The 18,195-nt window shown below is 37.0% G+C and overlaps 1 protein-coding gene across 2 annotated transcripts in view; it reads right to left on the minus strand.

Annotated features, from left to right (window-relative positions):
* Positions 1–18,195, minus strand: part of LOC126827242 (inositol 1,4,5-trisphosphate receptor) — a 91,840-nt gene that overhangs the window by 22,203 nt on the left and 51,442 nt on the right. For both annotated transcript variants that reach the window (XM_050556495.2, XM_056102150.1), the window contains exons 4-6: positions 13,596–13,682; positions 4,325–4,483; positions 1,068–1,250 (exon numbers count right to left, since the gene is read on the minus strand). In XM_050556495.2, coding sequence (XP_050412452.1) covers positions 1,068–1,250; positions 4,325–4,483; positions 13,596–13,682 — 429 coding nt within the window. The remainder of the gene's footprint in view (positions 1–1,067; positions 1,251–4,324; positions 4,484–13,595; positions 13,683–18,195) is intronic.

An 18,195-nucleotide genomic window follows, 5' to 3' on the forward strand; every position in this document is an offset into this window, starting at 1 on the left:
TTCCTCCAAAAATCAATAACGAGGAATGTAAATGAAATGAAACTGAAATGAAATGGGGTTTAATGTCCTATTGTTCTGCTCTGACGTGCATTCCAATGTATACACGGGACCTTGGTTTTTCGTCTCATCCGAACGACTAGACAGCTGTCCCTGTCAGGCCCTCCGTCCTGCATCACTGACAAGGGGAAACCACGCCAGAAAATTATGATGAACTTTCTCGGCCAATGCATGGATCGAACACACAACCTCCAGACTAGAAAGCCAGCGTCTTACCGACTTAGCCACCGTGAGATCAAATGGTATTAATCAAAATAATGAAAATTTATCTTACAGGGCTTGCCACGAGACACGAGTAATTTCTCGTGCGCACGCTACGCTCGCGTAAAACCAAATTTACGTGAGTGATTAAGTACTCGCGCAAATATAAAAAATAATTAAATCAGAAATAATTGAATATCGTAATATAAAAAGCCGTAAACAATTTGTATGCCTTCATATCGATGCACTATTGCGCACGCGGCGTGTCTTTCCAGTGCCAACTGTTGTTACTAAAAATACTTTGAGACGCGTACTGCCAGGCGGTTTTTAAGCGGATGTCCTTTGCCGTGTCTGGATAATCAAACATTGAGCGGATGTTGTCGTTTCTATTAATAGCAATTCTTTCGATCCCGCATCTTTTCTGCAAATTGATGGGATTGAAATTGTTTTGCCTGTTCTTTTACCTTTCTAAGCTTTACCCGAATCCCCTCAGCACGCCAACGCTGGCAAAGGGAAGCCCAGTTTCTCTTGCAACGTTCTTGTCATGGGAAGACGATTTACAGATATTTTTTTTTGCCAAGGAAATAAAAGAGTATGCATTGTCATTGTGTGTGAAATACCTTTATTCAACGTCCGCTTCCACCGAAGTGACAAGAGCATTGCCATTAGGCACATGGAATTTAAATGGCTACTCACGCACATCATTCTGTGGGAGTAAATACATGTACTCGCCTCACTCGCGCAAGTCTATATTTGCGTGAGTAGTTATCGACTCGCCTCCAATTTGCTCGTGGCAAGCCCTGTCTTACCCCTTTAACAATATCATCTTTATTTTCCCGATATTCCATAAATAGAATAACTTTCCAACATGTTGTACAGTTGACAGAGTTAACTTCCTTACATCCTGGGTTGTCGATCAGATCACAGTTACTAGCATGTAGAGGTTGTCCAGCATTTACAGGATTCAACACAACTTTATCACCAACTACAACCTAGAAAACAGACAAATGAGGTTTAATGTCTACTTGACACAAACTGCTGGTAGGTCTTAAAGTCTCAATACCACTCTTGTTGTAACTGAATAATATGTCTCAATCTTTTTTCTGGTCAACAAATTGTACTATTTTAGAATATTTCAATTAATTGATGATACAAATTTCATCTTAACACATCTTATTTAAAAATTTTGAAAAATTCTACATAATGGTTTGAAACGTCTAACGTAAACCTTTTCAAATGAAACGTCGACTTAAAAATATTTTCGAACCCTCTGGACAAGTAAAATAGGATGTAATGGATAATTTACACAACAGGTAGGACACTTAAACATCTAGTACTTAGATAGAGATATTATTTATTTTCTGGAGCTTTCAAGCCAGCAAGAGTGTTATTGTTAAGGGTGTGACGACTAAGCAAAACTTGAACCGGTTAGTCGGCGGCTAAAAAAAGGAACCGATTCGGTTTAGTCGGTAATGAAAACTAACTGAAAAATATTAGTCTTCCATAGTCTGCAATACACGCTAATATACTGGCCTTTATATACGGAGCTTAAAACTGTAATGGCGACATACAGTTCTATGTTTTATGTGTCCGGTACATTAAAAAATTTAGTTTTGGTTGTACTATGTAGTTTGTTCAAATCTCCTGTTTAACCTTTTTAATAAAAGTAATAAATACAACATATAAAAAACTTCAAACAATGACGTATTGATCAATAATATTAGTGATAAACCGACAAGAAAGCGTATCTGGGCATCAGCTCAGTGCGCATGCCTATTGACCTAACCTGGAGGATTACTTGTTTCTGATTGGGCACTTCAACCATTGACCTTAGTGACCGACCAATCAAATAACGTATTCTTAAAATAACTTCATTAGGTATGCAAAAACATACTCGCTTGTTATCGCGGGAATATCTACGGCCGATTACGGAATATACTGTCTCATTATTATTGTCGACAATTTATCAATGATGTAGCTTATTGCTTATTCGCCCCCATAATTGTCGATCGTTAATACATGTATCTTTTTAAAAAAAAAACATGCTATAATATTCGAGCGACTGGTTTATATCATGCTGTATTTTTTAGACGACTATCGATTTCCCAAGACTTGAACCGGTTTGTAGGTAAAACCGAACCGACTCCGACTAAACCGACTAATCGTCACACCCTTAGTTATTGTCCCTTTAAACAGTGGGGGGACTTGCAGGAACCGGTACAAGTGGATGGAATCGAAACCACGCCACTCCGTCCCGCATCACCATCAATAGGAAACTGGCTAGAAAATCCCAACTTACTTTCTCAGCGAAAACCAGGTTCAAACCTGGGATCCCCTGATTAGTGAGTTATCATGGCTTCCCAACCAAATGCACAGGTTTAACATCCACACAAGTCAAGCACACCGTTGCCATACTACATATATATTTAAAACTCTTTTTTTCATAAATTTGCAATTAAAAGCGGAGGAAAGAATGGGTAACCCACAAAAGAAAACACTTGTCAAGTACAAGGCAATGCATGGAATCTACTACTTGTCAAGCAGAAAAGTAGAATGGAGTTTAAAACACGATTCACATTCGCGTTTCTTTTTTATGTCGCTTTAGCAACAATCTGGTTAAAACACAGATCCTATTTCGTTTCGTTTTTATAGTTCAAAATTTCGTTTTACTTGTCTTTACTACACTTGGATCTGGAAGAGTTGTTATTTAACTTGTGTTCTGAATGGTGTCAGGGATAAGCCAATGAAACGGTCTGTTACGGCGAGCTTTAGGCATGTTTTTCACGGAACTGTGGGTAATCCACTAGTAACATCAATGCTGATTGGTTAATCAAATGTCTGACGTCATAGGGTCATAAGTCGGTCTTTTGACCTCTGACGTGACCTATCGCTATAACTTGTCAGTGTAGGCCATCGAAAGTATAAAAAACGAAACGAAATATATATATAGAGAGAGAGAAATGGGTTTAACGTCCACTCGACAGAAACTACATGTAGGTCATTTCGGGACAGGCGACCCTAATCCTTGTCACGTACAACCGGGGATTCGAAACCACTCCAGTTGACTCAATGATAGGCTGTATGATACAACAAGCACGTGCTAACCATTCGGCCATCCAACCCCCCTGAAACGAAATATAGATCTGTGTTTTGATCAGATTGCTTTAGTAAGTAACAATTCACTTCTAATTATCCAGGTCACACAACATTATCTCAATCAGATTAAAACACAGATTCGTTTTGTTTTTATAGATCAAAATTTCGTTTTACTTGTTTTTACTACACTAGGATCTGGAAGAGTTGTTTTCATTGACATGTTCTAGATGATGTGAGGGGTTAGCCAATGAAACGATCTGTTACAGCGAGTTCTTGGCCTTTTTATGCACGGAACTGTGGGTAAACCAATAGAAACGTCAATGCTGATTGATTAATCAATATCTGGCATCATAGGGTCAAAAGCCGCTCGTTTGACCCCTGAAGTGAACTCCCACTATAACTTGTGAGATCTTGAGATTGACTTTATACAAATAGCCTTAAATTGTTTTGATCCTTATTTTGATTTTCATCAATATTGTGATATAAAACAGTTTTATTTCTTCGACATCGGCAGGCCCAAAATATCAATTATTCATTTATCCAGTGGTTTTCTTGGTAAATATTGACCTGATTATGAATCGTGATATGAATCGTATCGTAGCACCCGAATCACAATGTGTATCACATCGTGACTGCAGAGGCAATAATGAAGACGGGAGAGAGAGAGAGAGAAATGGGGTTTAACGTCCACTCGACACAAACTAGGTCATTTCGGGACTAACACATGGTTCAATTTTATTGAATAAATCGCTTGCGCGTAGGCGTCTTTAGCAGTGGGAGGAAACCGGAGGACCCGGAGAAAACCCACGAGGTTGGACAGGCGACCTTACTCCTTGTCACGTACAACCAGGGAATCGAAACCCAGCCAGTTGACTCAATGACAGACCATATGATACAGCACGCGCGTGCTAACCATTCGGCCACCCAACCCCCAAATGAAGACGGGAAATGACGGAAGGACCAAACTTACCTTATCTCCTTGTGAACTATGTTTATAAAATGGTTGTATATAAAACCATGATCCTTCATTGCCAGAAGTATCTAAATTAACTCTCATTGCATTCTTCTCTAATAATGCAGGAAGACGTTTATTTACTGTCAAAAACTTGTTGCTTTTTATGTGAAGTAACTGCAAAAAAATAAAACATGTACTCAATTAGTGATCTATAAAAAGTTTGAATTAGAAGCAGAGTTATTGTGTTATTGGAGAGAGAGAGAGAGAGAGAGAGAGAGAGAAAGGGGGTAACATCATTTCAGGACTAACATATGGTTCAATTTTATTTCAATAATTCGCTTGCACATAGGGGTCTTTAGCAGTGGGAGGAAACTGGATGACCTAGAGAAAGAGAAATGGGGTTTAACATCCACTTGACAAAACTAGGTCATTTCGGGAATAACATATGGTTCAATTTTATTTCACTAATTCGCTTGTGCGTAGGGGTCTTTAGCAGTGGGCAGAAACCGGAGGACCCAGAAAAAACCCACAAGGTTGGACAGGCGACCCTACTCCTTGTCACGCACAACCGGGTAATCGAAGCCAAGCCCAGCCCTGTTGACTCTATGACAGACCTTCCCCCCACCCCCCCTAGAGGGGCAGACAGACGGATGGACAAGTAAACTCATTTTTATAATCACCTACTTTCTTCAGGCGAGTGACAATAAACGAAAGTATTATGTGCATTAAGCAAATAACCACCGGAACATGGTCGGTGGATTGAATGACACAGCAGATAGAAACTTCATTTTTCCTATCAGCGCTATCCCACTTTTATAACTTTCCTTCACAATTTAATGATTAAATGGATAATCGAGACTATGCTGTTTATCGTACTGACTTTAGTAATGATGATCGGAAATTTCATACAATAACACCCATCTAAATGTGACACAGGAAATGTTGAGTATCTCCTTATTACACATACATTATGCAAGAGCTAAATCTGCCTATTGCAGGTCTTTCTTTAGGCCTGAAATGTTATCTAAATTAGTAATTAGACATTAATTAACTTATCCAGACCATAATAAACTCTCAATGGCATCACTAGCCTGCGATATTTATTGGATTAGGTTCCGATTTGCTGCTTGACTTCCATTCATGATTTAATCATGAAATGGATGATCGAGACTATGTTTTTTTATTGTACCGACTTTAGTAATGCTGATCGAGGCTAGGCCTAAAAATTCATTCGCTAAAATCCAGGTTCATAGTGGATCAATTTGAATGAAATTTTCAGCAAATTGCCTTTACATTATCTAGTTTTTAACTATTATAGTGAGAACTGCCAACTCATTATCTAATCTCCCATAATGTATCTTTAAGGAAGTGTTGACGTTCTCCCCACCCCCATTACCTATATTATTCATGAGATGTTATAAACTGCTTCTATCAGATTTGTCTTAAAATAGAGTTGTTATATAGCTTTATTTAACCACATCACTATCATAATGGCGAGAAGACAAGTCTAGGAGATTATAAATAAGCTGGTCGTTAAATCTATCCATAAACCAGCCACGTAGAAATTATCCCCGCCATTATTCACTGAGACACATACATAATTGATCAAACTTCAACAAGTCATTTGTCTGCTCAACTTGAGTTGTAACCAGACATCTACAGTCGTCAAATAAAATAACTTCTATTGATTTACTTCAGCTTAAATGAGACGCAATTTTATTAGCTTCATTTTAAATCTGAAAATAACTCGAATCCTTACCAATATAAAACTATGCAGGCCTACAGGTATTATTCAGATTTTTAATGAAATGAAATGAAATGTGGTTTAATGTCCTACTATTCTGAACCACATGGGATAATGAGAGAGAGAGAGAGAGAGAGAGAGAGATGGAGTTTAACTCCACTGGACACAAACTAGGTCATTTCGAGACTAACCCTAGACAAAACTCCTTGTCAGGTACAACTGGGGAATTGAAACCACACCAGTTGACTCAATGACAGACCTTATGATACAGCTCGCACGTGGTAACCATTCAGCTATCCTTAATTCAAGAAAATGAAGAATTACTCTTGCAATTTAATTAAGAAGAGTTTTTTTTTTATGGAGCCTTTATCTCATTTTTTAAATTGGCAAGTTTTTTGGGCTCCCGCACAATCTTATAAACGTGAAGGACTGCATATCCCATTTCTGACTTCAGGATTTTTAACAAATTTCTAAAGAATGAAAACAAGTAATATTTTCTTTTGAGGGGTATGAGTGGAATGGAGAGAAGCAGGGGGACATGGTTTAAACTTACAGATAAAAGAGAGAGAGAGAAAGAGAGAGATGGGGTTTGACGTTGACTCGACACAAACTAGGTCATTTTGGGACTAACATATGGTTCAATTTTATTTCCATCAATTGCATGCGCGTAGGGGTCTTTAGCAGTGGAAGGAAACCGGAGGACCCGGAGAAAACCCGCGAAGTTGGACAGGCGACCCTACTCCTTGTCACGTACAACCGAGGATTCAAATTCACGCCAGTTGACTCAATGACAGACTTTATGATACAACACGCACGTGCTAACCATTCAGCCATCCAACCCCCCTCCAAAGATAAAAGATAAAGAGATGAAACCTTTTGATAAAGCTAGTGACTAGACATACATCATTATCAATATCATTCAAGTCACCTTCAAATATGTCTAACTGTTCATCTCTTGTCCGGGGATTCCCCTTGTCAGTGGTGCAGGATAGAGACCCTGACAAGGACAGCTGTCTAGTGTTTTGGATGGGACAAAAAAAAAACCGAGATCTCAAGCACACAAGCGTGCATGTAAAAGATTCCTTGGCAGTTGAAATAACTCGAATCCTTACCAATATAAAACTATGTAGGCCTAAAGAAAGACTTGTAATAAGCAGATTTTGCTCTTGCATAATGCATGTTTAATGGTTGTAATATTGAAGTTGTAAATAGTTTTAAATATCTTGGCCTACTACTAAATTTTAATGGTAAATATCTAATTACACAAAAACACATTGCTGAACAGGGTCGAAAAGCCTCTCTTCTCAGTCTCAAAAGTTTGTAATGAAAATTATTTTAATATTGTAACTAAACTTTGAACTTTTGATACTTTTATCTCTTGTATTGTATTCTAAATTATGGGGCTTTAGTTTGGAGTTTTCATTCGGGATACGATATAGAACAAATACATTTAAGGTACCTTAGGAAAATCATTGATACAAGAACAACCACAAATTCCCACATGATCTATTATGAACTTGGACGTTTCCCTTTAATCCTTACGAGAAAATTACGGATTGATAAATACTGGATTAAAATACGTTCTTCTACTAATGTCTTACTTAATTCTTGCAACTCTAATGTTAATAATGACCCATGGGTCCTGAATGTTAAGAAGGAACTTTTTAAAATTGGCTTGGGAGATTTATGGGAAAAATCTTTTCATCTCATAAACACAAATTGTATCCATATCATCAGACAAGGATTATTAGACATATACAGGAGTGTATTGAGAAATTTGAATTATCAAGTAAATGTATCATTTATAAGCATATTGTGAATACATTTGGCTTACAATATTATTTGACAATATTATATTCATTATTGTCCCCCGTCATTCAAAGAAAGCAGGGGACTATTAAAATGGGTCTGCCCGTCCGTCTCTCTGTCACTTTTGGGGACACAATAACTTTCTTTCTAATTGAGCTAGAATGTTCAAACTTGGTGTAGGTGTTTATTGGGGGAATACCTTGATGGGGTTCAAAGATGAACATTGTCTGCTTAGGCTAAACAGAGATAAGCAATTTGATTGGTTTATGCTTTGGGACACTATAACTTTGTTTTATTTAATTAGGGGAATTAAGGAATCAGTTAGGCGTTAATGAATACACACGCCAGCTGTATATAGGTCATTAAGGAATAAACATTCGGAATATGCATTTGGTCACTGTGGTGTCACTGGCGTCTGAGGGGATTAAGAGTGTTTTCGATAATTGGCAAAGTTTTTGAAGATAGCCGAATTAATTCTAATCAAATTGGTGTAAATTTGCCGTAAAGTGGATATAGTAACCATTGGCTATACGTACGGAAAGGTAATGTCGTCCATCTTATGTGCCCTTTAAATAATTATCAGAAATCATTAGAATTTGTTTTGATTGTTTGTCTCATGACCTTAAACACTGTGTATAAATTAGCCTCTAGCTCGTCCACAAGACTATTCAAAGTGATCAAGGGACATAACTCTGGCAGTAATTATCAGAAATCATTGAAAATCAACATGGCTTTTTCGTCTCATGACCTTAAATCATTTTGTATATTAACTTTAGCCTCTAAGAGCGTCCACAAGATTTTCCTAAGTGATCAAGGGCCATAACTCTGGCAGTGTATAAAATCCATCAGATATTAACTTGATGCTAGAGCAGCCACAAGATTTTTTAAAGTGATCAAGGGCCATTTTTTACTGTGGCAGTAATTATCAGAAATTGTTGAAAATCAATAGGATTCTTTGTCTCATGAACTTAAATACTTAACTGTGTATACATGTAAATCTAAAATCAATCGGGCATTAACTTTAGCCTGTAGAGCGTCAACAGGCAATTGTAGACACCGGATCAACAGAAAATCGACAATGTAGGCGTATAAAAATCATAGAATTATTTCATTCACTTTCAGTCAATTTAAGTTTAACATAAACAATTGAAATTTGGAAGAAAAAACAGAGAGAAAATGAAATAGTAGACACCGGACCAACGGAAAATCGACAATGTAAGCGTATAAAAATCATTGAATTTATTTCAGTCACCTTCACAATTTAAAGGGCGAATCCCGATAATTTTTTTGAGAATAAAACTGCTTAATTTTGTGTTAAAATCCCTTAAAATCCTCTACCTAAGGACTGAGCAACTAACTCAATATTTGTGATACGTTTTCAAACAACTTAAAACCGTCAGTCTTCATCTGGAAATGGAGACCGGTGTCCCAAGCTGTATTATGCGGTGTCTGGATAAACCAGGTTTTATTTTATAAAAATAATGTGTAGGTGAAATTTACCTTTCGTTATCAGTTACAGCACATGGGTCATTTACTGTATAAACCTCTAAAGGAACGGGAATCGATTGATTATCAGGTCACCCAATGAAAAAAGGGTTACGTGTCCGGATAAGCATTTTTGACGTTGTCCAAACGACTCAATATTTTGAGCTGACATTTTGAGACACGGTATATACACCATTCCTCTATATTATGGCGCTTAAATTTCATACGTACCCAGACTTTTATTTTGGAGACCCTGTTCAAATCGGGATAGTCCCTTTAAGTGTAACATAAATAATGGAAATTTAGAAGAAAAAACAGAGAGAAGATGAAATAGTGACAACCGTAATATTAGTTAGATATCAGAAAAGAAAGTACTTTTTGTATTTCACTAGATTGTGTGATAAAATTGAAATCCTATATGATGTATCACTGTAACCCAGGTATCATTCAATCTTGTTTAACTAGCACTAATTTCTTTCACATTCATTTAAAGTAGTTAAGTCTCTAACTCAATATCATCCAAAATCTTCAACATTGAAAACACGAATTATTTGTCAAATTAAATCAACATTCATGTTGTGATCTTACCGGTAAAAGATGGGCTTTTGATATCCAATATTTAAAACAAAATAAACATTTTACCATTGGTACACGAATCGTGTACCATAATGCGCTTCAGCCCCAGTTGTATCAAGAGACTCGAGGGACGAGGCTAGACACATTGCACCAAATCAAACGGCGTATGTAGACTGGAATAACCAGACACTAGAAATTTGCACTTGCTTGAGACTGCTGACTTATTTCACCAAACATAGATGATTTGAAATTGGAGTAAAAACGGAAACCATTGAATGTAAATCAGTTTATATACATTCATATTACAGTATTATATGCGTTGCGACGCACGTTTGTCAATTTCTAGGTCCCAAATGTTAGCGATTTAGCTCCTTTAATATCAAATTCTTGTTTAAAAAATTTGTAAAAACTGTTTAAAATCACCATAAATCGTTTAATTTGTACTTCTGTCCAGTTTAAAGCTGACCATTCAATTTTGATAATGAGTGTCCAATTTACAAGTGTTTAATTTCTCAATCATTGTTAAAAAATAAACAACCCAATTGATTAATGATGTATAATGATTAATTTTTGAACAGTGATCAGGAAATTAAATACTTGTAAATTGGACACTCATTATCAAAATTAATCAGTCAGCTTTAAACTGGACACATGTACAATTTAAACGATTTTAGGGTGATTTTAAACTGTTTTTAAACAAAAGTTTGATATGAAACATGTGAAAGAAATTAGTGCTAGATAAACAAGATTAAACGATACCTGGGTTACAGTGTATTACAATGTATGTTGGTATTATAGCAGAATAAACACATTGCTAAATTTCCTAGATAATAATTAATACTGTACATTTATTATGTCCCCATCTGTATCCTAGTCTTCAAGTTTTCTTTTGTCTGTAGTGTCAATCTGGTTAAAACACAGATCCTATTTCGTTTTGTTTTTATAGTTCAAAATTTTGCTTTATTTGTCTTTACTACACTAAGATCTGGAAGAGTTGTTATCACTGACTTGTTTTGAATGATGTGAGCTATTAGCCAATGAAACGGTCTGTTACAGCGAGCTTTAGGCATGTTTTGCACGGAATTGTGGGTAATCCACTAGTAACATCAATGCTGATTGTTTAATCAAATGTCTGACATCATAGCATCAAGTCGCTCATATGACCTCTGATGCGACCTATCGCTACCAATGGTCAGATCCTTGTGTAGAGTAGGCCATCGAAAGTATAAAAAAAAAAAAATGAAATGAAGGCGGGTATACGCCATGCAGTATGCCCTGAGGGAAATTCTGCCCGGTCAGCGGCACTACGGCCTACTCTTATATCAAATTCCAACTGCCATGGGATCTTTTACGTACATGTCAATCTGTACACAAAACCGAACGACTAGACAGCTGTCCTTTGTCCTTGTTATGCCCTCTGTCCTGCGCCACTGACAAGGGGAAAGATATTTCTATTTATTTATGTATAATATCAAGCTATGTCACTCTCTTCTGGTTTCCTCCCACTGCCAATAAAGACCCCTACATGTATGGCCAAGCGAATTATTGAAATAAAATTGAATCATGTGTTAGTCCCGAAATGACCTAGTTTGTGAAAGTCGAATCTCAAATAAAAATATCAATCAAAGATAGGTTGCCAGGCAACAAAACATACGCCCACAGCAGCTAAATCGTCCGGGCAGTCAACAAGTGTTGTCGCATATTTTTACTTCTTTCGGTAATGAAACATTTATAATACACTCATGAAGTAATTATCAGAAAACCATTAGAATTTGTTTGTTTTTTAATATCATGGATTTAGCTGTTCAAGTCATAAAAATTCATTACAAATCAATATACTTGTTCGTCTCAAGCTCTTAAACTCTGTGTATCAATCTGAAGTCAATCGGATGATAACTTTAGCCTCTAGAGCATCACAAGATTTTTCAAAGTGATCAAGGGCCATAACTGAAAATCACTGAAAATGAATAGACTTCATCTCATGACCCTAAACACTGTGTATAAATTTAAAGTCAATCGGATATTAACTTTAGCCTTTAGAGTGTCCAAAAGATTTTTCAAAGTGATCAAGGGCCATAACTCTGGCAGTACTTATCGTAAATCGCTGAAAATGAATAGACTTCTTTGTCTCATGACCTTAAACACTGTGTATAAATTTAAAGTCAATCGGATATTAACTTTAGCCTCTAGAGCATCCACAAGATTTTTCAAAGTGATCAAGGGCCATAACTCTGGCAGTAATTATCTGAAATCGTTGAAAATCAATAGGCGTCATCGTCTCATGACCTTAAACACTGTGTATAAATTTAAAGTCAATCGGATATTAACTTTGACCTGTAGAGCGTCCACAAGATTTTTTTTAAGTGATCAAGGGCCATAACTCTGGCAGTAATTATTGGAAATCGCTGAAAATCAATAGGCTTCTTCGTCTCATGACCTTAAACACTGTGTATAAATTTAAAGTCAATTGGATATTAACTTTGACCTCTAGAGCGTCCACAAGATTTTTTGAAGTGATCAAGGGCCATAACTCTGGCAGTAATTTTCGGAAATCGCTGAAAATCAATAGGCTTCTTCGCTTCATGACCTTAAACACTGTGTATAAATTTAAAGTCAATCGGATATTAACTTTAGCCTCTAGAGCGTCCATAAGATTTTTTGAAGTGATCAAGGGCCATAACTCTGGCAGTAATTATCGGAAATCGCTGAAAATCAATAGGCTTCTTCGTTTCATGGCCTTGAACACTGTATATAAATTTAAAGTCAATCGGATATTAACTTTAGCCTCTAGAGCGTCCACGGACGGACCGACGGAGGCGACGACAATATACGCCCATATGGTTCATTGTCATTATGATGATTTGAAATTAAATTTTTCTATGCTGCTGAGGTTATGTAATAACAAGCCTGCCCTGGTTGGGCTATACAAGCCTGCCCTGGTTGGGCTATTATTTCGCCCCCCCTGCCCTGACATCTTTATTGATCGTAAAACTAATTGATGGATCTATTAGTATTTTTATTTTGTTTTTTTAATTATATGGTAACAATGTCTTGTTTCTAATGATCTTAAGACATGTCTATTATTACACAATAACACCCATCTAAATGCGACACAGGAAATGTTGAGTATCTCCTTATTACACATACATTATGCAAGAGCTAAATCTGCCTATTGCAGGTCTTTCTTTAGGCCTGAAATGTTATCTAAATTAGTAATTAGACATTAATTAACTTATCCAGACCATAATAAACTCTCGATGGCATCACTAGGCTGCGATGTTTATTGGATTAGGTTCCGATTTGCTGCTCGACTTCCATTCATGATTTAATCATGAAATGGATGATCGAGACTATGTTTTTTTATTGTACCGACTTTAGTAATTCCCTTTATATTATTTAGTTTTTAAATATTATAGTGAGAACTGCCAGCTCTTTATCTAATCTCCCATAATGTATCTTTAAGCAATGAGAATTTGATATTTTCCGAAAAATTCAAATCACAAACCGTTACTTTAACCAGTGAGCTTAAAGCAACCAACATAAATCTTTAACGATCAAAATTCCTCAAGGCTATTTCATGTTTTCTTTCCTCTAAATGGAAGAAACGCCATGTTTATCATCATTTCTTGTTTAAAAAAATAACGATTCATCAAAATAATAGAGTATGGTTACCTGGACGACGCCACCATATTGTAAAACTGTTCCAATTAACTTTTTATTTTCTCCTTCATTCTGTTTTTTCTCCAGTTCAGCTGCATGCTGGAAAATAAAACAAAGATAACCAGGGATGAAATTAAAGTAGCTTATTTACACAGTCTCGATAATCGTATATTCTCTAATGCCATTTATAAGAGTAGGTTTTCGGCACTTGTTGCATTTTTTTATGTACCTGCGAACAATCTGCACAGAGATAACTATTTACTTTGAGGAGAGAGAGAGAGAGAGAGAGAGAGAGAGAGAGAGATCTGGTTTAAGTCCACTCCATACAAACTAGGTCATTTTGGGACTAACATATGGTTCAATTTTATTTTAATAATGTGCTTGCGCGTAGGGGTCTTTAGCAGTGGGAGGAAACCAGAGGATCTGGAGAAAACCCATGAGGTTGGACAGGCAACCCTACTCCTTGTCACGTACAACCGGGGATTCGAAAACCACGCCAGTGGACTCAATGACAGACCTTATGATACAACGCGTACACGCTAAACATTCGGCCATCCAGCCCCCCTTGAGGATAGACTTTAAAATTAGGGTATATTGTAATGCGGTTCTAATCCAGGGTGTATTGTAATGCGGTTCTAATCCATTTTACATGTACATCTTTTATACACACAATCAACCTTGTGGGTTTTCTCTGGGTCCTCCGGTTTCCTCCCACTGCTAAAGACCCCTACACGCAAGCGAATCATTGAAATAAAATTGAACCATGTTAGTCCTGAAATGGCCTAGTTTGTGTCGAGTGGATGTTGAACCCCATTTCTCCCCCCCCTCTCTCTCTCTGTCTCATACACACACTAAATAAACACCCACCCGTACACACCCACCAATTCCCCCCTATCGGCCCCTTGGATACAACAAACTTTCAAAAGAAGATTTGCTACCATAACCCTTTAACTCAAATCACATAAATTGATGTCATTTGGCTTCACAACCGAAAGCAGTTTGGGGAAAAAAAATATGACAAGATTGAAAAATGTTTTAAACCTGAAAAAATGCAATACTCATCCCCATGTTTTAACACTAAGGTCAAAGCAATTTTATTTCTAGATTATCGGGTTCTCGATAAATACAGGAGTCATGCGAACAAGCTTTTGTTTCAAATTTAGAACCATAACATTTTTAGAGAGAGAGAGAAATGGGGTTTAACGTCCACTCGACACAAACTAGGTCATTTCGGGACTAACATGTGGTTTAATTTTATTTCAATAATTCGCTTGTGCGTAGGGGTCTTTAGCAGTGGGAGGAAACCGGAGGACCCTGAGAAAACCCACGAGGTTGGACAGGCGACCCTACTCCTTGTCACGTACAACCGGGGATTCAAAACCACGCCAGCTGACTTAATGACAGGCCGTATGATACAGCACGCACGTGCTAACCATTCGGCCATCCAACCCCTCCTCAACATTTTTAATTAAAAGCATTTGGGATATTAGCCATCAAGTATTCCTGTTTTCAAATTATTGAAATTGTTTCAATGGCATTTACTTATTGAACTGGAAATACACAGGTTACAGAAATGAAATGAAATGAAATGGGGTTTAACGTCCTACTGTTTTGCTCCGAACTGGGCTAATGAAGACGGAAATACACCATACATACTGCACGCAGCAACCCATCTACGTCATACTTCCCAGAATGTGACACTGCACTGATTATCCGCCATTTAAAACGCTCATGTGATCATTTTGGGGCGGGACTTATCGACTCGAGACCGCTTTGTTTAGACAACAGAGTAAAAATAACCCACACACGTGTGTTTTATGTAAACACGGCATGTCGCTGACACTCGTGTAAAAGCGATATATAATATGTGCTATGAGTAATATTGCAATAAATTCTTTACCATTGTAAACTGTCTTTAGAGTTTCAATCTGTTTATCTTTCAAAACAAGGTTAGATACTCCTAAATTTGTTTTCGCAAATAAAACCGCCTCTGTGAAATTATGTTTCATGGGCGCTGCCATATTGAATAATTAGAGGACTATTTTGTGATTCGGCTTTGATTAGTTTGACATTTTTCATACACACAGCGGCTAAATAAACATATTTAATTTCATTCAATATGACAATAGAAGAGAAATAAATACTTTTAAAAATTTCTAAAAGCATACTCAGTGTTTTCGACTAAAATCGTCGATGTAGGAATTAAAATGTCGGTTAATTAGCTTAGGGCCTATTCTCAGCCGGAGCTAGCTGTAGATAGGCAGCCTAAGTTTGGGATGTACACCATACAGTGTGGTATGATGAGGGAAATTTTGCCCGAACAGCGGCACTTCGGCCTACTCTTATATCCAATTCCAGATGCCAAGGGATCTTTTACGTGCATGCCAATGTGTACACAGGACCTCAGTTTTTTTTCCCATCCAGACGACTAGACTGCTGCCCTTGTCAGGCCCTCCATCCTGCATCACTGACAAGGGGGAATCACGCCGGAAAATCTGGATGAAGTTTCTCGGCCAATGCAGGGATCAAGCTATCTAGGCCTAGATATTAGCCATTCAATTATAGGCTAGCCTCGATCGCCATAGTTACGATAATAAACAAGGTTTTGATTGTCCATTTTTACGGTTATTTAATTTCATCTACCCCAAAACATATTCAAATCCACTAAATATCGCAGACATCCCATGGCATTGAGAGTTGATTATGGTCTTGGTAAGTTAATTAATATCTAATTAGTAATTTAGAACATTGCAGCACCCAATGGTTTCGAGAGTTGATTATGGTCTTGGTAAGTTAATTAATATCTAATTAATAATTTAGATAACATTTAAGGCCTAAAGAAAGATCTGTAGTAGGCAGATTTAGTTCTTGCATAATGTCTGTTTTAAATCATCAATGAGCATTGAGTTGCAAATCAGATTTAAATCCAGTAAATATTGCAGGCTAGCGATGACATCTAATTAATAATTTAGATAACATTTCAGGCCTAAAGAAAAACCTGCAATAGGCAGATTCAGCTCTTCCATAATGCCTGTTTAATTGTGACCTGTGTATCAAATTATTTCGTATAGCAAAACAAACCACCAAATTGGTGTGGCCTACAGGAATCTAAGGTAATAATTGCCTACGTACATGTTGTGTTTCACTAATATATTGAGGGGGGGAAAAAAGAGCTATTACTAAACTAAATAAGTTAATTTTACACAGAGAACACATCCGTCATACAGAACTAGAACACGAAACAAAAATATATCCTGGTTGTGTTTTAGTATGATTTAAATATATCCTGGTTCTGTGTTTTAGTATGATTAAAAAAACAGAGGCGAATGAATAGATAATATACTTAGGATTAAAATCTTTCAAAATGATAAGATCTCATATCAAATTTAGCTGCCATAACTAATTGTGTTCTGTTTAATGTTACAGAATGATGTTTGTTTGAAATGAAATGGGGTTTAATTTCCTGCTTTCTGCAATGGGAAGAAAAATCAAGGTCAGGTGTACAGATTGGCATGCATGTTAAAGATCTTTTGGCAGTTGGAATTTGATATAAGAGTAGGCCATAGTGCTGCTGCCCAGGCAAAATTCCTCTCATAACACACTCTATGGCGTATGCCCTTCTTCATTCGTGCAGTCGGAGCAGAACCCAATTTCATTTCCTAATTAGCAATCGAGTTATAGAATTGCAACCCCTAATGTGAACACGGAACTTGGGCTTTTCATCCCATTCAAACAACTCGACACTGTTCCTTGCCCAGCCCTCTGTCCTGCACCATGACCAGCCTGGAAAATCATAAGGAATTATCTTGACCCTGTTATCGTTTAAAAGGACAATAACACTCTTGCTGGTTTGACAGCTCCAGAAAAAAAAAAATAGCCTTATTCTAAGTACTAGATGTGTTAGTGTCCTACCTATTGTGTAAATTATCCATTAAATCCTATTTTACTTGTCTAGAGGGTTCAAAAATATTTTTAAATCCAAGTCACATTTGAAAAGCTTTACGTCAGGCTTTTCAAATCATTTAGTTGAATTTTTCCAATTTTTTATATTAGGTGTGTTAAGATGAAATTTATATCACCAATTAATTGGAATATTGTAAAATAGTACAATTTGTTGACCAGAATAAAGATTGGGACATATTATTCAGTTACAACAAGAGTGGTATTGAGCCTTTAATCTTGCTATTAAGTCATACATGTAATTTCTTTGACATTCGTATAATATCAAATCTTCAATCGTGAAAAACGTCAAATTTGTACTTGTGTCTAGTTTAAGAGAGAGAGAGAAATGGGGTTTAACGTCCACCTGACACAAACTAGGTCATTTCGGGACCAACATATGGTTTAATTTTATTTCAATAATTCACTTGTGCATAGGGGTCTTTAGCAGGGTGAGGAAACCGGAGGACCCGGAGAAAAACCCATGAGGTTGGACAGGCAACCCTACTCCTTGCCACGTACAACCGGGGATTCGAAACCACACCAGTTGACTCAATGACAGGCTTTGTGATACAGCGCGCACGTGCTAACCATTCGGCCACCCAACCCCCTGTGTCTAGTTTCAAGCTGACCATTTAATTTTAATAATGAGTATCCAATTTACAAGCATTTA

Source organism: Patella vulgata, chromosome 7 (assembly GCF_932274485.2).
Source record: "Patella vulgata chromosome 7, xgPatVulg1.2, whole genome shotgun sequence".
Taxonomy (NCBI): domain Eukaryota; kingdom Metazoa; phylum Mollusca; class Gastropoda; family Patellidae; genus Patella; species Patella vulgata.